The sequence below is a fragment of the Neolamprologus multifasciatus genome, chromosome 7 (genome assembly GCF_963576455.1).
Source record: "Neolamprologus multifasciatus chromosome 7, fNeoMul1.2, whole genome shotgun sequence".
In the NCBI taxonomy this organism is placed as follows: Eukaryota; Metazoa; Chordata; class Actinopteri; order Cichliformes; family Cichlidae; genus Neolamprologus; species Neolamprologus multifasciatus.
The window spans coordinates 27528017-27547925 of NC_140445.1; the positions used below are offsets into that span (position 1 = coordinate 27528017).

A 19909-nucleotide genomic window follows, 5' to 3' on the forward strand; every position below is an offset into this window, starting at 1 on the left:
GTCAGAGACACCATATGTCACAATCATTTCCTTTGACCCATCACCTCAACATGTTGAAAGAAGAATAAACAGATTTTTTGTTCAACTGGCTTTATTGGTCGCCTGTATTTCCTGTACACAAAGTATTAATAAGTATATTATTATGTTGTTCAAACACTGAAATAATTCGTCCATCTCTGACCACTTCACCCACCCTTAACTGATGTTCCAGCAGTAAAATCTCAATCTTGGTCTTTTGGATCTGCTGCTTGAAGTGTTCCATTTCCAAGTCGCATTTTTTTTATTTTCTTGATCAAATAGGTCTTGTACAGCTGCTTTACAGGGAGCTATTGAAACACAGAAATAGCATTGACATTCATAGTACATGCCTACTTACGTTGGTTGTAAATCAGTGCTGAACATCTTACTGAGGAAAGGTTTGTTGGAGAAGTGGCTGGACCCTCTTCATTTCCATCATCACTCTGTTAGAGACATAGAAAGTCCATGGTTTTATTATAGTACCACATTTTATTCAATTGTTATATTTTCCATTGTAAGATGTAAACCTCATAAAGTGTCTCTGTTGCTTCCTCCTCTGTAACAGCTGTCAATGTTTCTTCATTATTTTCCTGTAGTAAAGAAATTAACAACATTGCTGTTCTACTGTAAACTCATATAATCTGTGGAGTATTAAGAGTACTCACAACTGCATGTTGGTCTGGCTCAACAGGAGGCTGCACCAGATGCAGTACACCATCACCATCAACTGATAGAATATGAGGTTTATACAGGTCACTTATAACTTACAAGGGACCAAATGGCAATTAACAAACATATACCAATCACCTTACACTTCATTGTCATTATGCTCTCAAAGACAACCAAGACTGAGGGAAGGCAAAATCAGTAGGAAAATAACTTCACTATAAAATAATTCATTATGGTAAAGAGTTTATCAAATGAATGAGTAGCACTGCAAAGGTGACTGTGAAGAAAGGATGTATTATTTTGAATTTACCTCTTATGTAGGCACTTGTGTCTTGCGGGGTTATTGACTCAGAGGATGTCCCCGCAGAGATGCCTTCAGCCACAGGGCGCCCACTGTTTTGGCTGAGGGCCAACTGCTCAGCCTCTGTGAGTGGTGGTGGTGGAGGACCCCCACCTGTTTTTCGGGCCTCCGCTTTTTTTCTGTTGGCTATAACGGGTCACATTTGAGCATACAGAGTAAGCAAATATGTACTTGTAATGTGCTCAGATAATTTCAATAAGTGCTTACAGAAAGAAAATTAATGTAGCTTCTAACTGCAATTGGTTTACATAGGACAAACAGACCAAGCACTATGGCTCATAATACAATTACACCTTACCTGTTTGGACTATATTTTTATATTTCATTTTTACTTGCTGCCAGGAACGTTTGGGGCCTGTTGGGTTGCACCTGCGCTCACATCACATCACAAAATGAAATGTATAAAAGAAAAAATAAAATATAATATAATAAAATAACGTGTTAAATGGGTGGAAATCCCTAGATCAATGTTTAAATTAACACTCACGCATTGACTCTGTCGGCTATGTTTTGCCATGCATGCTCCCTTTCTTTTGCAGGTGAGGCTGTGTTACTTTTTTTCCGCAAAATTTGCATGTTATCGGCATATGCTGCCATCAGAATTTCGGCCTCAAGCGCTGTAAAATACATTGACCGCGCCTTCTTTCCCTCCGTCTCCATGGTGACTCGCTTAATCTGTGCTCCACTAATCAGGGCTTTACGTATCCTCGTGCGCGCGCTTAATTTGGGGTTAAAGCAACTGCGTTGATTGAACTAATTGTTATCAGCCTTTCTGAAACCGAATATTCCGAGTTGGACAGTTCGGGGTTACTCAACCCTGAGTATCATTTTTAACTCTGAGTTTTCTAAACCCGCTTTCTGAAACAGACCCCTGCATGACTGCATGACTTGCCATGAATTCCTCTCTCTAACAGAAAACCCTGAAGGAAAATCTCCACCCATCAGTTCATTACCTGAAGCTCAAGAGCAGTTGGGCAATACAGAGGGACAATGATCCGAAACACACCAGAAGTCCACCTCTGAATTGTTTAAAAAACAAAACAAAAACAAGGTTTTGGAGTTACTTAGCCAAAGCCCGGACTTAAACCAGGTTGAGATGCTTTGGCATGACCGTAATCAGGCTGTTCAAGTTCAAAAACTCTCATTATGGCTGAAGTAAAACAATTCTGCAATGCAGAGATTATCATTCCTCCACAGTGATGTTAAAGACGCATTGCCAGTTATTGTAAACACTTCACTGCAGTTCTTGCTTTCAAGGCTGGCACGAACAGGCATTAAGTTTAGGGGGCAATTACTTTTGTATATAGGGTCAGGTAGATTTGGAAAGTGAATTTTACTGCTATATTGCATGAAATACTGCTTCCATAGAAATAAATACATCAAGAGTCATATAGACATGTAATCAATAATTTTATTGCCATAATTCATTTGCTATTAACAAACTGATTAAGTTTCATCCAATGTTTTGGATTCCATGATGATGAAAAATCTGCATTCACCATACAACTTTAATATAAAAACGATTACTCATGACAACTTTAAAGCAGAAATTTATTAGCTAATAAATTCATATACAAACATTCATTTACCAACATTAGCCACTTTTTCATATTTAACCTTTAATGTATGTCCATAATGTCCATATAAATAGATATACTCTTTCCTTCACCCTGCATTTATGCATTTAAATTAAACCATTCTCATACGGTCACTGCTAATATGCAGTCACTATATAAAAATATGTAAAGAGGAGTTATGTACAGCCATTCATCTTTTTATGTGTATGCTAAAATAATGTGTAGTTTAAAATCTGATTTGAATTAAGTGCACTTAACATTACGTTCAGACACAAAACACGCACGTACACGGCATTTACAAAAACACTCGAGAAACACTAGAGGGAGCCAAAGTCATGGTAACAACTATACTTTTTATAGAAAGTAAATGATTAAACTGCCATTTTTTTTATTGTCCACACAGATGTAATTTAAACAGATATAGAACTTAATTTTCGACATGGTATATTTGAGTCTTCTGCATTTTATCTCTTTCTGTTTTTACTTTCTTTAATTTCATGAATGCTGTTTCAGTTCACTCCTCTATTTGCTTAGGTACTGGGCGACAGAATGGTAGGCGAGGAGAATCTCTGAGTCATTTGGGCAGGTGTGGCGAAACTCGTCCCGTTTGTAGGCATTCTCTAGGTAACGTGTCAGACCTTTGAGCTCTGCAGGGATGGCAAAGTCACGGTACTCCTTAATAACCACCTGAGGGAAGAGCGATTTTTACAAATAAGTCCAGGAATGACTCATTACATTTCTCAAATCATCCCTACTATTCAGATAACAGTGAAAATTTCTCTCTTCTTCAGGATTGAAAAACAAAACAAAGTGAAAGGTTTGTATACACATAGGATTGCTGAATTCTGTTCACCTTGACAATGTTGAGTTTGGGAAGCAAGTTGCAATCTGCCAAGGTAAGGCTGTCACCATCCAGGAAGAGGCGTGAAGACACTGTAAGATCCGGTTTTTTGTCCAGCTCGTGAGGGAGAGGAGTTTCTAGATACATGTTCAGCTTCACCAGAGTGGAAAGAAATTTCTTCTCGAGCACTGAAAGAAGTTGCAGGCTTTCTGTTAACCCATGGTGGCTCTTTCCATCATGCAATCATATATATAGCATAAGTGACATGAAAATTTCAAAATTCTTACTGTCATTTAAACCAGGATTGGGATTTTTGATATATGCTGAGAATTTTCGGAAGATGTCTTCTCCAACACTGTTGGACTCTTTGTATCGACAGCACAATTTTGGGTGCCTATTGTTAATGAAGTAAAACATTTTGTTAATGTTTGGTGTTGCAGTGATGGGTTAGATATGCAGTGTGTTTCAAGGACTGAAAACACTGTGGTGCATATGTTTGAATCAAGATGCCCTTTGCTCACTGTGGTGGGGCTAAGGTCTCCTCCAGGAACTCCTCAATCTTATTAGTGTCCGTTTTGACTTCATCATTGTAGATGAGAAAGGGAGGCTGAGAGCCTGGAGCCAAATCCTTCAGTACATCCGGAGCCCTGCAACAGATCAGTAAAGGCTTATTTTGGCACACTTGATCAGAAAGTTAAAATGTTTTACTTCCCAGCCTAAACCAAGCATATGCTATGGAAAAGCATGCTAGGATCACTTTCTAATGATGTGTTTTGACACCTCAGTATATATAAATAAAGCCATGCTATGATGACCATTGATGATTAGAGTAATTTCTGGCTTTTTTTTTCAAGGTAGCTGCATAGGTAGAGACCACCCTCGCTGACTTCTGATGCATGCCCAGTGGTTTTTGTTCTATAAGTAGGCCTGAAATATGACAAAAATTGCTCTATTCAGAAAAGAGCTTCAAGGATTACTCCTAAATAAATTTTAAAGGGGTAAAGACTTAATATCCACTGCGGTTTGTTCTCAGTACCAAATGTGTTTTATGGCTATGAATTAGTTTACGAGTGCAAGTGTTCTTCTAGAATCATGCACATTTACCAGTCTAAATTTGGTCTGTAGTGATTCCTACTGAGTGAAAAATAGACTGACATGATAAGTTTAACAAAAAAATACAAACACGGGTTTGAAACCATTGAGCTGCTTTTGTTTTGTGTTATAGATTAACAGGACTTCATTATTTCCCCCTTTTGCAAAATATGAAGAAGCAATGACTGCTAGAGTACAAGCAACCATCTTAACACCTTCCTACAGAATTTTTGAGACACCGGAATGAAAGCTTCCTATTTTTATATGATTTAAATGGTGTATTTTATATACTTAACTTTCATGTTGTTTATGTTAAGTGCAGCATGTTTTGCTCCTTGCCCCCTCCCTTTCCGCTGCCTGTTCATCAGAAGGACAGCTTTAAATTTGATGTCAAACCTTTGTGTGGGGGGTTTATTCTTTTATTGTTGGTTTTGGTATTTCTTACGCCTGATTCTCACTCATACATTGTAAATGTCATTCAGCTTCCCGTGTGTGTGTTTGTTTTCTTAAACCTGCAATACCTGATTTTACGGACACTTGGGGGCAGTGTCAACAAGTGAACACAACATTTGTGTTTTTGCCTTTTTAAAAATTGAATGGAAACTGATTTGTTTTAGATATAAACCTGATTATTTTGAGCTTGTTTGCTTTAATTTTGTGCCACTTTTGAGTCGGTTAACTGTTTGCTGACCATTTGTTTTTCTCACTAGTGTTTCTCAAACCCTTTTTTTTTTTTTTTAAATTTTGTAATTGATTTGAATCTCGTGGAGCTTTTGTGTTTCTTTGCAGGTGTGTAAAACATTTGTTTGCATCATGTTGTTATCTGTCCTAACAAATATCTCTTTGTACTCGTTTTCAGCATCTTATCATTCTTAACCTATTGCGGTCATTTGTGTGACTGCTTCAGAATCTCAGCCCTTTGGCCTACACCAGGCAGCAGTCTTTTCTGTTCAGTAATCTGCCATTTCACATAATAAATAGTTTTTACCAATTTTTATTTTTTTTTTACCAAAACTGAATCCTGTATGAATGTAAATAATTTGCCTGCCTATATGTTTTATTGCTGTGGCTGTTTCTTGCATAGCATTTAGTGTCCCTGTAACCTTTCCTGAACTCAGTGGGGTTGGTGGAGGGTGAGGTGTTGGCAGATTTTCATTGTTGGGTGGCTTTTATAATGTAAATCAGACTTTCCTCCCATTTCTTTTACAAATGCAACTCTCTGTCCTTGAATGCAACTTGTGAAAAACAATGTAAATAGTAGTTTTGTTGAGACTACATCAAAAAAGCAGTATGAAGCCAGACTCCTTTGTGCCCAGCTCTTAAAGATTCTACAAGACTTTTTGAAAAACAAATAAAATGTGCTCTCACCTCTTCATGTCTACAGTGGTCAGGGTAAAGTTGGCCCCTTTTAACCAAAGAATCATGAAGAGTCTCTGACAGAAAGGGCAGTTCCCCACACTCTCAGCATCATAACTGGCCTGACAGACAGAAACAAAGACACTTTGCAGTCACAGCAGATGAGTATAAAACAAGCTTTTATGATCATAAAATTGCACAATTGTACGTGGGTTCTGGTATCAGGATCTAACGAAACCAGGAGCACCTACACAGGTATTCTCGTCAAGCCTGCTCTGCTCTGGCAGTTTAAGCTAACTGCAAAGGAATTTCACACCCAGATTAAAAAGCCTATTATTGTAATACTGGTTTGTATCTCTGCCATATTCTGCATTATATGTTTTACTACAGTTTAAATACACTGAAATACTGTAGTTTGCTAAAGTTAAAAGCTTTTTTTGACACATTTCTGTCACTTTAGATGTAAACAAACAGAAAAATGTCACCTTGTGTTACCAAATAGCTGGGAATGAGCAGGGTTTTTGCTTAGACTGTAACACGTCAAGATTGTTGTATGTCTTACCTTTACAAAGAGTTCAATCTTTGGCTCCTCGGCCATCTTACTTTCTCTCCGTCTTTCCACTGATGTCCACGTACCTCTGGTGGTTCCACAAACTGATTTCTTTCTGTCACTGCTGATGAAAGGACAAGGCAGTAAAGTAAAGAAATTTGCAATTTTCTGACACACCTCCTTACCTGTTTCTTTCTCTCTGTTTTTAAAGTAAGTACATATACTGAAAGATATACTCACACTGGTGATCACAGCTAGCACTGGATGCAAGAGCAGTACTTTATCTTCCCTCCACCTGTATTATTTAATTGCTACTCTTCACCTGTTTCTGGGGTTTTTTGTTCTGCCACCACACCTCTCAAGCATTGAGTGGCAGCCTACACCTCCTCTGGAGTTACCAGTCAGACCAGCAAATCTGGATCTGGCTTCACTTCCAGCATATTCTGTCAATGAAATCTTTCTGTCTGTCTTTGTCAATTGCTATCTAGCAGAAAAGATCAGTTAGACAGAAAGGAGTAATCAAAAAGTGGACTATTTCTATAGTTTCAAGCTTGCTTACTTTCAGTTCAGTTCATTTAAACTTTATTCATCACAAATCACAACAACAGGTGCCTCACAACGCTTTATATTTTAAAGTAAAAATCCTACATTAATAGATCAAAAACAGGGAAAACCCCTGCAAATCATATCACACCAAGATGTCTGTCTCCTGAATCCAAACTGGAAGCCCAGAGAAGAGGGGCCTGAAGGCTCTGCCTTCCAGTCTATTGCTAGGAACCACAAGTAAACCAGCAGTCTGAGAGCTAAATGCTCTAATGGCATTACACAATACTATGAGGTCTTTAAGATAACACAGGCCTGATTATTCAAGACAATGTATTTGATGACAAGGATTTTAAATTTTATTCTGGATTTAACAGGGAGTCAATGAAGAGAACCCAATATAGGAGAAATCTGCTCTCTATTTCTAGTCCCTTTCCGTCCTTTAATTAACTGCAGCATTTTGGATCAACTGCAGGCTTCCAGGGAGTTTTTAGAACAGCCTGATAATAACAAATTCAATTGTCCAGCCAAGAAGTAATAAATGCACAAACTAGTTTATCAGATAGGATGTTTCTAATTTTAGAGATATTGCACAAATAGAAGAAAGCACTTCTATATATCAGTTTAATATGCACAAGGACATATCCTGGTTAAACACGACTCCAATATTCCTGACAGTGTTACTGGAGGCCAAGGTAAAGTCATCCAGAGTAAGAATCTGGTCTGATACCACCTTTCTAGTTTTTTTAGGGCCAAGTGCAATAACCTCAGGTTTAACTGAATTTAGAAGAAGAAAAGTTGAGGTCATCGAGCTCTTTATGTCTTTAAGATATTCGTGCACTTTAACTAATTGATGTGTTGTATCTGCATAGCACTGAAAATGAAAGCTATGCCTTCTGATGATACTGCCTAAGGGAAGCATATATAATGTAAACAGAATTGGTCCTAGCACTGAACCTTGTGGAACTCCATAATTAACCTCAGTGGGTGAAGAGAGGATTCCCCATTGACGTGAACAAATATGTATATAGATGTGATTCAAACCACTGCTGTGCAGTATCTTTAATACCCACAGCATGCTCTAATCACTGTAAAAATATATTATGGATTACAGTGTCAAACACTGCACTGAGGTCTCAGAGGACACTCACAAAGATGGGTCCACTTTCAGAGGCCATAAGAAGATCATTTGTAACCTTCACTAAAGCTGTTTCTGTACTGTGATGGGCTCTGAAACCTGACTGAATCTCTTGAATTAAACCATTGCTCTGCAGATGATCAGTTAGCTCTGTTACAACTACTCTTTCTTTTTAAGATAAAAAAGGAAAGTTGGAGATTGGCCTATAATTAGCTAAGACATCTAGGTCAAGTGATGGCTTTTTAAGTAACAGTTTAACTACTGCCAGCTTGAAGGCCTGTGGTATGTTTCTGATTAATAGAGACAGGTTGATCATACTACTGAAACATTAATTAATGGTAGAACGTCTTTGAGGAATGGACTCTAAAGGACATATTGATGTTTTGGAGGAAGGAATTACAGTTATCTCATGGGGCAAAGTTTGAAGTATATCACATGCTGCTGTAACATCAATAGCATGGTGCAGTAGTTTTCCAAAGGATGTTTTCACTGCTTGTGGCTGCTTCCCCATGCTATAAAGAAAAATTCTCCACTAGCTGATGAGTCACATTTTGCACACTGTGGTACCCTCACAGTGGAACTGGAAAGAGGGCTATCCAAAATATTGTCTTCTTATAATGTATCTTAAATATCATTGTTGAATTTATTATTCAACTCTTTTTTTTCTTTTCTTTTTGGCCACATTATTCTTTCCATTTCAGATATAAATTAAGCAGTTGCACTGAGGAAATTTTTAGACCCAGTGTATTCACATTCAGTTTGATATGTTTATATTGGACATTTTCCACAGCTGTTTCTAGTTGTCGATCTGCATTCATGACTGAATAAAAATGCTCTTGTGTAACAAAGCATTCACCACCGAGACTTGTGTTCCAGTTGGCAAGAAGAGAAAGAAACACCCTCAAGGATGTAAAGAGAAGAAAAATGGTGAAAGCTGAATGAGTGAGATAACATCACTAGAAAGAAGCAGACTGCTGTAGCTGTGACACAACCCCTACAACATTGTATTATTCCACAGGCGAGGAAGACTGAGGGAGGAAATCATAAGGGTGTGACCTGTCTTTATCAGTCATCTGTGACTTTTTGTGCTGTGAATTCCGTAAGCTGATTTCACGCACTCAAATACATGTTAATGAAAGAAGTTTAGTCTATTATTTTGTCCGAGATCGAACAGGATGTTGTTCTGCTTTTGAAATGCTCAAATATTCTTTGAATAAATTCTTCAACAATTGAAACTAAATTGTCATATGTGCAACGAATATGGTGTAAAAACAGTTTAACATAAGCACAACATAAACCAAATATGTTATATAAAACATGGTTTTACTAAAGAGATGGCATATTAAACATACATGCGATTACCATTATTTACAGGGTATGACTATGACTATGATGTTCCTTTCTCACATTGCTTTATCTGAATTGGTTGCACAAGCACAAAGATGGACTTTATTTAGTATTTGATAATCTATGAGATTTAAATATACTTTCAACCATTTTAAAATCCTATTTTTTGTACCCTTTGACAATTTAAAGCTTATACACAGATAAGGGTCGGGTGATTGGGACTATTGTAAAGGAAAATTAGTAGTTAAAAGAGGTAGATAATTTCTTCTCCATGGGGTCCAGAAATCCCACTGGGAGCCACCAACATGCACAAGCTTGTTGAGCTAGTGATCTGCTCACAAGAAGACTAAGGATGACCTCTACTGCTCAAATTCAAGATTACATAAGATGGAAAATAATTTTTTGCAGCAACACAGGAGATCCAGCACACCAGTGCACATAATTACATATTCAAAGATACACTGTTACAGATTTTAAACTACGACTACACTATCTGCAATTCATTCTGGATCAAATACAGACTTGTTCACCACTTCTTGCCGCTGCTTATTCATTCCTTAGCACTAACAAACCACAAGTGATCATCAGTGACAACCAGGCATGTATATGTAAATAATACTCTAAATATATCTAACATCTTGCTGCATGTTGTCTTTTGACCACTCAGTGATGCAAACAGAAACATGATGTTTCTGATACAGGCCCTTTCCCTTTTTGTTTTGTTTGCAAAATATTTCTGCACAGTAGTACCGATGTTGGTGTTCTTCCCCCTACAGCAGCTTCCCTGATTGTAACTCAGTCTTGTGTGAGCTCCCTTGTGTAACCCCCATCTTCATATGTCATGCCACACTTCCTCTTTTTTACAGCCGTGCACACATGCAACGAACTCGTCTTGAACATGCTCCATTTTTTCTCATAGAGTGAGGATTGCCACAGACATAAAAGAGAAAGAATGTTCCGCACTTACCAGAAGGCAGGAATTTAAATGCAATGCGGCGTTAGAAAGAGGGTGGGACAATGTGGACCTTTTTATCTAAACACACATTCAGCAAGATTTCAGAAAAGCCACACCTCCGATTCTTTAAAAGGCTTTGTGTTTTTGGTTTTCTAACACAAGTTTACCATCGTAACAATATTCGTGGTGATTGAAGACAGAGAATAAACCACTCATCTCATCATCAGGTTAGTGGAGGAGGTTTGGGGTTTTGTCTTTCATATGTCTTTCTGGTCAGTGTGGTTCATCTAAAGAAATTTCTTGCAAAGCAAAATCTTGCTAAATCGTTATTTGTTTTTGTTTTGTTTTGGGGTTTTTTTTGGGGGGGGGGGGGGGTTAAGTTTTGCGCAAAACACACTTTGCTTATTTAATCTGCCAGCTTGCATTTCATTGACTGCTAGAAATAAATAGAAACATGCAGGTTTAAAAGTATATGGTCACCAGCCAGTGACAGAACAACAAAATCTTTTACAGCATCCTGTAGCTGATCTTCAGGTCTGAACTATAGACATGGCCTGTTTCTTAAGAATATTGCTATTTAATACACATGTTGACATAGATTTTGAATAAAAATATTATATTCAGGTATTAAGGATATATCCAAATGTTTTTATGAAGGAGGCTCATTTGTTCTATTTGTTTTTCCAAACATGTGCTTTCTTCCTTTACCATGCAAATGTAAGGAATAAATTTGTGAAAATATTTCTTCAGGAGTTAGTGTGGGAAGTCATTTTAAATGTTGCTCTTCTTCATTTTCAACAAACTGAAACCTTGTAGTTTCAGGTCTTACATATTGCAAAATCCCATTTCCTTAAGTCTGCTAGCTGTGAAGACACAGACAGGTTCCACAGAAAAGACCACACCGTTTAAGAAATCTAGAGCTTTTAAATGATATAGGCCTTTAGTTTAGAATTTAATATGCAATGTCATGCAATGCAAAAACAGGATTAACTAAAATATTTGAATTGCATTCGTTCGAGCTTACACCAGGCAATTTGTAACTCACTTTGTGTCATTTGTGCAACTGCTTGATTCTGTCTTTTGAAAATGACAGGAGCAATTAACCAAATAACAACTGGAAGACAACGTGTTTTGTACACATGCAAATACTGACTGAAAGAGATTTTTCCCCTTCTTATGAAGTAATATTTATTTTTTTGTTTTGTTCATTTAAAGCAAAGGACAGGCAAGGTGCTGATCTGTGTAGGAGGTGGTAAATCGTGTTCATACTGGAAGCCACATGTTAAGTTAAAGTCCCTAATGGTGAGTCCTGAACACAGTCACTACTCTACCCAAAACTGAATACAACACACTTTTATTTACTTTAAGAGAGGCTTCTGATTTTCCATATAAATTTACAAAGTTACCTTGTGAAGAAAGTGCTTCTTTTTTCAGTTTCTCCATAATTTGATGAGGTGTTGGTCACTTAATGACAGACCTAAGCTCTATTCCGGGAAGCAAGTTTAGCTCTGACATTGTTAAGCCAGATAAGAAGAAAACCCCAACATTCTGCTCCAGAAAAAGTCAGTTACTAGGTTAAAAGAATCTGTGAACTAAATCTGTTCAGTGGCAGGTTTTCATCAACAAACTCTGAATTTCTGTCTGACTGCCACGCCACCACCACAGCTGAATCAGTGACTGCATGTTTCATTTCAAGTCCCTGGCGAACCTCAGAGCGATATAATTTCGTTTCCAGAAGCTTACAGGTTGACAAAGACCGAAATCTCAGTTAGACGTTTGCTATTTTTTGCACTTAACATCTGCACTTTTGCAATGATTTAGTCAGCAATAACAATGGTATGAAGTCTTGTTTTCACCACTGAAAAAATCAAAACATATTTTTTGCCAGTTGAAATTTTGAGATAATAAATCATAATGTAGTGTAACACATAATGGAGATAATAACAGAAATTTCTGATGCATGTCTGGGTTTTGATAGTTTTTTCTTTTTGTTTTTTTTAATTATTCATTCATTCATTTATTAGCTGAAACAAACTTCCATAGAATGGAGACAGCGATTACATCACTAATTTATTATTTGAATATCTTTAAATATTGTTTATATTAATTCTATTTAAAGCTTTAGCTTTAAGACGTTGATCACTAATCAGTCATTTGTCAGTGAGAAGGAGAGAAAAAATGCCTGTCACAGTTGGATCTCGATGTGAATATTTGAATGAAGATGAGGCCGAAATGACTTTAAGACTGTAACATCATTAAATGTTGCAGGCAGTCTGACTGTGTTGTGAACATTTCAGGTTGTACTTTGTTCATAGGTGTACTGAGGCATATACCCAGAATGGGCTCTGGTAGAAGGTATCATTGGCAAACCAGGTGGAAAACCACTTGCACAGCAGGATTTAAAACAGATAAGCATCACTGATATTTTATGGTACGCTCCTGAATTTCTGAGTTTCCAGACAGAATTAGAAACCAGAATGCCTCCTCAAATTTGATTTCCCCAAAAGGGCGCCAGTGACCGTAAACAGCTGTAAACTGTGAAACTTTTCATTGGAACTGCCATTGTTCTCCATTTGTGACTCGCTAAAAAGAGCACTGACCAGGCTGTGGCTGTAAGAGAACCATCATCTGTCACTGAAGGTTGAGATTAGATCAGATTAGAAATATTTACACAGAGAATCTCACTAAGCATTTAAGTAAGTTGGTTACATCCCATCGTTTTACTATTACTTTAAATTAAAACGAAAATGGTGATAAACTGTAGCAAAAAACTTTTTTGCAAATTTATTTACTTGTTTTTTGTTTTTCATTTGAGATGGCAACAAATAGTGTATCCACCATAGTTTTAAGATGAACATCATTGTCCACACTGATGCATATTCACATCCTTCGGTCTGCTGGGTTTTAATCGGAGGCTCTGCTCTTTATTTACCCATTGCGATGGTGAATCTGTGGTCTATGACCTCCGTTGTAATGTGTGCTATACTGCAATTAAACAGACGTGAAAGTCAAAAGAACACGGTTCAGAAATTATTCACAGTGCAGGTTTGAGGTATATTTTTTTTCTTTTTTTAGTGGGCTACATACTGAACCCTAGAAGATAGAAACAAAGTATTGATCACGCTAGCATCAATTTGATACCAATACCAGCATGGCTATTGGTAATACTGAAATTCAGATTTTCCCACCTCGACTCTGCTGATGATGTTTTTCTTCCTCTGGTCAGGCACGCCTTAACACAGAATTGAATATACACAGAGATGATTGACTTAGCACTGATAAGCCTCTCTGGAACCAAAAGATAAAAAGACTTTATCAGAATTAATCATTTTAGATTGACTTTTTAAATATAGAGTTTTGTGAACATGTTTCCTGGAAGAAGCCTCTGGTGTCTTAACAGATGACATAAAGGGATAAGTGCTAACATGTCTCGTTTCAGGAAGTTTATAATGACGTCCGTGCAACACTTTTTTTAACCTGTGAACTGTGCAGAGTGCAAGAGGAAGAATTTAAATATGCTCAATTTAAGTGGACCTTTAGAAGGATGCATTTACTGAAAATGTGAGGGATTATATTTAGGTAAAACAAAACCGATCATCCTTGAAGTCTATGCAGCATTCAAGAAAAAAAAACATGCAAGTAATGTCTTTTCTTTATATATCTGCTCAAGGCAAACAGTGAAGCAGGAAACTTCTGTTTCTGATGTGTTCATTCTTTTCTTATCACAGGGGTTTCACACCAAAAAAATACACAAGTTGGTGAAGAGGCTAGTCATCCTCCCTTTTCTCTGTTTTTTACCACTGTGTCTCTTCAGTGGGTGGCTGAGTAGCTCTGTGAAACCTTTACATCATGACAACAGAAGTAGAAATGTGACCGTCCTGCTGTGGTATTGGCCCTTCAGCAGATCATTCAGCCTGAAGGGTGACGTTTGCTGGGATCTCTACCGTATCCCTCACTGTATTCTGGTGGACGAGCGCTCCTACTTCCCCTCTGCGGATGTAGTGGTGTTCCACAACAGGGAGTTGCAAGTGGGCCTCCACAAGTTGCCTACTAACATCTCACGGCCACCAAGCCAGAAGTGGGCCTGGATGTCCCTGGAGGCTCCTTCTCACAATGGAAACTTACATAAGTATGCAGATATCTTTAACATGACCATAACCTACAGGAGGGATGCTGACGTCAGCATACCCTATGGCATGCTGCTACGGAGGGAGGCTGAAGAACAAGTGAATGAAGACAACTCTGTAAACAAGAGCTCTCTGGTTTGTTGGGTGATCAGCAACTATAAGAGCCACCACAAAAGAAGCCAAGTGTACAACAACCTCAGAGCTTCAGTTCCTGTGGCGGTTTATGGGCGCTGGACTAAAAACCGCCTCCCCTCCTCAGAACTTTTACCTACAATATCTCGCTGCTATTTTTATTTGGCTTTTGAGAACTCACTTGCTAAAGATTATATCACGGAGAAGCTGTGGAGGAATGCTTACGAGGGAGGGGCTTTGCCCATTGTCCTGGGGCCACCTTTAGGCAATTACAAAGCTGTGGCTCCACGTCATTCTTTCATCCATGTTGATGAGTTTGCGTCACTGAATGAAATGGGAAAGTATCTACAACAGCTTGCAGAGGATAAGAAACGCTACAGTGAGTATTTTACCTGGAAGAAACAGTGGAAAGTGAAACGGTACACAGACTGGAGGGAAAGACTGTGTAATATCTGTTCAAAGTACAACAGTTTACCTAAGCACAAAGTTTACTCAGACCTAGATGCGTGGGTCAATGCTAACACGAGCTTAAACATTTGATCAAATTTTACCGTATTTTTTGCAACATTTGTAAACATCATGACATCATTCTCTGAATTACTTTGAAAACAGTTCAGAGTGAATGTGAAACTTAAAAATCTAAAAATTGTATCTAAAAAAATATTTTAGAAATGTGATTGTATGCACACCAGTTAAACTGCACTGTAACTAATATGCATTAACAACAATGACCGAGTGATCTGCTACACTGAGATCCCTAGCACTTTACTCCAGTACACTAAGGTTAAAAACTACCTAGAATGTGGAGATATTTAGAAAAGGGATGTAGTGGATATCTGGATAAAGTGTAACCTGCCTCTTGCATTATGGAAATGTCTGTAAACACACACTGTACTGTAAGTGCTACTTTGTACAAAGTATGACAGAAAACATCCTTTTCCTGTGTTGCAAGAAAGGGATGTTTTATTAAAATTATGCTACCACTTTTACACCTTCGGTTATTAAAGAAGCTGCTGTTGCAATATTGTCTGAATATATAATACTGTGAGCTAGTCAACTGCTCCAGCTTAGAAAGACAGCTTCATACTTTTAGAGAGAACCAGGCTAGCTGATTGTCTCGATCATGTTTGTAAATAATTCAACATTTAAAATTGAGTTTTGTTCACAGCGCCTCTGGTAGAAACTCCAGTTCTCAAACTGCCTCAGTGTTTACAACAAAGCAAAACCTGGAAAACTTTCTAAAATTGTAATTTTTCATTGCTGAAATGTTGAAAGACTCACAGAGACCATGTTTGCACTTTCTATCCAGGCCAAAAAAAAAAAAAAAAAAAAACACACACCACTTCCTTTAATATATAACATACATGCACTTACTACACTAATGCCCAAGCTTAGCAGCATCAGGTAAAATTCCCCTGTTTAAGTTCAGCTACAAACTACTGCTTACCCTATGAGGGTTTATCATGAAAAGATACATTGTCTTTTGATAACATTTATTGGGGGATAATACGCAATTCCATAATTATGCATACATATTACAAACTTTTTTTTTTTAAGTGAAAAATGTCACTATCCCAGATTTTCAATATATTAATCAATTTAGTTTTGCTAAAAACTAACAGCTAATGCCTAACAGTTGTGATTGCACTCTCAGTAAATAACTCCAAGTCGATCCTTTCAGCTTGTAATTAACACTGAGCTAGCCGGGGCCAGAAATAAATTACAGCAGTACATATTGTTTGACAACTTTAAGCTGATACTGCTAATAATTTTATTGTCATCTAGGGACTTCTTGGTGTATTTTGAAGCTGGAATGACATTTAACATTGTTTTCAAAGTTTTAAAAACACTGAGTAGATTGTAACATAGGAAATTAAAAATAATAAAAAAAAGTTGACAGGGTAGTCGGTCAACATTAAAATCTAAATAAAGAGAAAAAGAATCCTACAAGAGTTTCTAAAAGCAGATGGCAACAAGTCACATTTACTGTCACTCATCTGAGAAAGAAAGTGTGTACGAATAGAACAAGGGTTGTAGTATCTGCCAGATTACAAAGGATTACACTAACACCTACTGAAGCGCCTTCCCCCCCCCCCCCTTTTGCTTAATACTAACAACAAGGGAGGGGAAAAAAAAGCAAGTTTGGTATACAAATAAAAATAGAATAAAAGCCTTGTAAAAAATTTGGACAAATCTTATAAGAGCGCTCTGTTGCAGTGCTAGTTTAGACAAATACTACAGATGCTCTCTACAGACATGACACAAGTATTGCACAAGTATTGGCCAAACTGTCAAAAATGAATACTGTTTAAGGAGGTGTCCCTCCCTTGCTTTTCCCTTGTTGGCACCACAGAAAGCCTACCCAGAATTATGCACAACTAAAACACCCCAGCTCTCGAGCATTTACAGACCAAGCCTCATTCCACATCTGGTCCATAAAGTCACAGCACATAAACTCAAAAACTATGTATTGGCCAGTTTTGGCCAATACATAGTCATGCAATAAATGTGCAACTCAACATCCCCTTTTGTTATATGAAGTCAAAGTAGTTCAAGGTCACAGAACACAGTGACATAAGGCATTTCACAATCACCATAGCTGAAACCAGAAACCACTTTGATTTCACCCTCGCACAACTCAGATACGATCAGATGGTTTGATTGCTGCATTTCTAGAGCTTCCGAGGTAAGTTGGGCATTTTTGAAAGGCAATCTGTGGTTCTGGTTGGACTATGGCTTTATCTAGTTGGGTGCCCAACCACTCCAGGATTCAGGGCTTGTTTCATGACATCAGGCCTGGGAAGTTGAGGCATGTAGAGCGTGGGAGGAGGGCCTCCACTGAAACTGGGCCCTGGGTAGGCCTGACTGGGAATGGGGGAAGGACTCTGCTCATACAGCTGGCCTTCCAATTCCTCATCCAGCGGCAGAGCCAAGCGCTTCCCCTTCTGTCTCCGGTTGCAAAACCAAACACGTACCACCTGCCAAGAGCAAAATAAAGTGTTAGTCAACAAAATGTGAACCACAAGAGACTTGTGGTGAGAGAAATAAGATATGCTTACATCTCTCTCCAGGCCCAGATCACCCGAAATGTGCTTGATTGCTTGGGTGTTCGGTTTGGGACACTTGATGAAGTAGGACTCTAGAGCAGCACGCACTGCCCCCTCCAGACTGGTCCTCCGCTTTCTTTTTCTGGTGTCAACAAAAACTCGCTCAATCTTGTACATCTGTGGAAGCAGAAACATGTAAGAGGGATGGAGAGTTACTGATTGTTCTCTTCAAGCACCTACATTTGTATCACTAGAGGATTTGACATATCTGCTTCAGTTTGGGCTTAGTCTAAAATTAAAAGGAGGCCCAGTTTGGCGATCACCTGGTCCCAAACTGGTTGTTTGAAACTTACATCCTGAGGATTTTCAGAGTTCTCCGCCTCATCCAGCCATTTCTGCAGAAGGGGCTTCAGCTTGCACATGTTCTTAAAGCTCAGTTGCAGCGCCTCAAAACGACAAATGGTAGTTTGGCTGAACATTTTTCCTGCTCCAGAAAATAAAAGAAAGACTTGACGGACACACAACAGCCAGCTCCCCAAACTGCAGAAGACACTTCATGAGCATATAATATTCATAACCATTTTAAATTGCCAACATTTACCAAACCTGCCAATCCAATCTACTAAAGTCAGATGAGCTAAAGTAAAGATAAAAGAATAAGTTTACCATAAAGGCTTCCCAGTGAAAGGCCAACATCTGACTGGGTAAAACCCAGAGTAATGCGCTTGTGTTTGAGCTCCCTGGCAAACTGCTCCAGCTCTTCAGTGGAAACTGTTCCCTGCTAGAAGGAGAAAATTAAAAAATTATCATACAAAATTCAAGCGAAATATCTTTGGCTGATAGGTAGCGCACATTTGCAGTGCTCTTGCAAAAGGTCCACGAGATGAGGACTTACCTCTTTCTTGCATCCTTGATTGGAGGACGCGGCATTTCGTCGGGAGGTGGCCGGCCTCTGCTGCTGGGCCTCAGGGACAACCTGAGGTGTGTTCACGCTGAAATACCCGTTCCCCGGAAGTCCGTTGCTCGGGGGTGAGGGGGACAGCGATGGGGAAGATGTCGAAGATGTGGAGGGAGTTTGACTACCGCTGCCAGGTGACGAAAAGGACCAAAATGATGGGTTCCAGGTCCCAGTCCTAGCGTAGAATAATCCGTGGGCCATATCGTTGGAGGCTTGTGGAGTCAGGTACTGCTGAACATTTATCTCGGATAAGTAGTCCTCGCGGGCGACCTTCTCCAGCTTTATTTCAGGTAGTTTGATTTGCTCCGCCGTCTCGGCTTCAGGGGTGCTAAGGTTTATAGGCTTGATTGCTGTAGATACACCAGGTAATTGGCCTGCATAGTCTGCAAAGGGATACCAATGCTTGGGTTGCCCAAAGTCTCCAGCCTGTAGCTCAGAGGCCCTGTAGTCGGTGGAGACTGATGGGAAGGGGAAAAAGGCTTGAGCGGAAGTCGATGCGATACCACTGTAACAGCTTTTGTTGTAAATGCGGCTCGGGTCTGGCAAGACACCATGGGGTACCTGGAAGGAGGCACTACTACCAAAACCATCCTGACCCAAAAGCTGCGCGCAAGCGCTGGTGCGGCTGAAGTCATAAGGCCGGCTGTGGCCCTCAGGACTTTCAGACATCTTCCAAAAAATGGAAAAAAAAAAAACCTGGCCGAGCAACAAACGCGCTTCCAGAAAGTGGGGAAAAAGTTGATCTAGCGGTGACTGATTTTAAAATGTCTTATCCGTTTCGGGATCCAAAGGAGGAGAAAAAAATAAATAAATAAACCAGTTCAAACGTGAAGGCCTTCGTCTGAATGCAGCGTAACTACCAATATCCCAACGGCCTAGTCAATAAAGCTTTGTCCTCCCAAACACTTATCTACCATCAGGCTCAAATGCGTGTCTGCTCCAAAGATTTTTCTTATCAGCGCCACAAGTGTTAGTATCGTCTTACAGCCAATCGTCGCCCATTGGTCGGCTAGTTGATTGGGCACAGCTGAAGGTGCTTTTGTAAATGACCTTGACTCCTCCCAAAGAGGTGGGCGTGTTTTTTTCATCTGAACTTAAAAAAAGTTATTTTTTAGCATGGTATTGATACTTTATGTATGTGAAGTACATATATTTTAAAGTTAAGCTAATGCTTAGAATAAACTGATTTACTTGGAAG

At 38.8% G+C, this 19909-nt stretch overlaps 3 protein-coding genes across 6 annotated transcripts; 1 reads left to right on the forward strand and 2 right to left on the reverse strand.

Moving 5' to 3' along the window:
- Positions 1–1648: 1648 nt before the first annotated feature.
- Positions 1649–6849, reverse strand: clic3 (CLIC family member 3). 2 transcript variants are annotated; one of them, XM_085164617.1, is made up of 7 exons: positions 6705–6849; positions 6477–6588; positions 5927–6036; positions 3988–4113; positions 3754–3860; positions 3479–3654; positions 1649–3312 (listed from the first exon to the last, which is right to left on the reverse strand). In XM_085164617.1, exons 2-7 carry the CDS (start codon positions 6510–6512, stop codon positions 3148–3150), a joined length of 720 nt encoding a protein of 239 aa, XP_085020743.1. In that variant the 5' UTR covers positions 6513–6588; positions 6705–6849; the 3' UTR covers positions 1649–3147. The 2 variants fall into 2 exon arrangements, with proteins under 2 accessions (XP_085020743.1, XP_085020742.1); XM_085164616.1 differs by having other exon boundaries at positions 6477–6585; positions 6705–6841.
- Positions 6850–8489: 1640 nt separating this feature from the next.
- fut7 (fucosyltransferase 7 (alpha (1,3) fucosyltransferase)) lies at positions 8490–18238 on the forward strand. 2 transcript variants are annotated; one of them, XM_085164608.1, is made up of 3 exons: positions 8490–10674; positions 11663–11749; positions 14176–18238. In XM_085164608.1, the coding sequence occupies exons 2-3, from the start codon at positions 11747–11749 to the stop codon at positions 15244–15246; spliced, it is 1074 nt and encodes a 357-aa protein (XP_085020734.1). In that variant the 5' UTR covers positions 8490–10674; positions 11663–11746; the 3' UTR covers positions 15247–18238. The 2 variants fall into 2 exon arrangements, with proteins under 2 accessions (XP_085020734.1, XP_085020735.1); XM_085164609.1 differs by lacking the exon at positions 8490–10674 and having other exon boundaries at positions 10688–11749.
- Positions 16286–19380, reverse strand: pou5f3 (POU domain, class 5, transcription factor 3). 2 transcript variants are annotated; one of them, XM_085164605.1, is made up of 5 exons: positions 18649–19380; positions 18420–18534; positions 18107–18237; positions 17766–17930; positions 16286–17684 (listed from the first exon to the last, which is right to left on the reverse strand). In XM_085164605.1, the coding sequence occupies exons 1-5, from the start codon at positions 19378–19380 to the stop codon at positions 17445–17447; spliced, it is 1383 nt and encodes a 460-aa protein (XP_085020731.1). In that variant the 3' UTR covers positions 16286–17444. The 2 variants fall into 2 exon arrangements, with proteins under 2 accessions (XP_085020731.1, XP_085020730.1); XM_085164604.1 differs by having other exon boundaries at positions 18107–18240.
- Between the last annotated feature and the right edge of the window lie 529 nt (positions 19381–19909).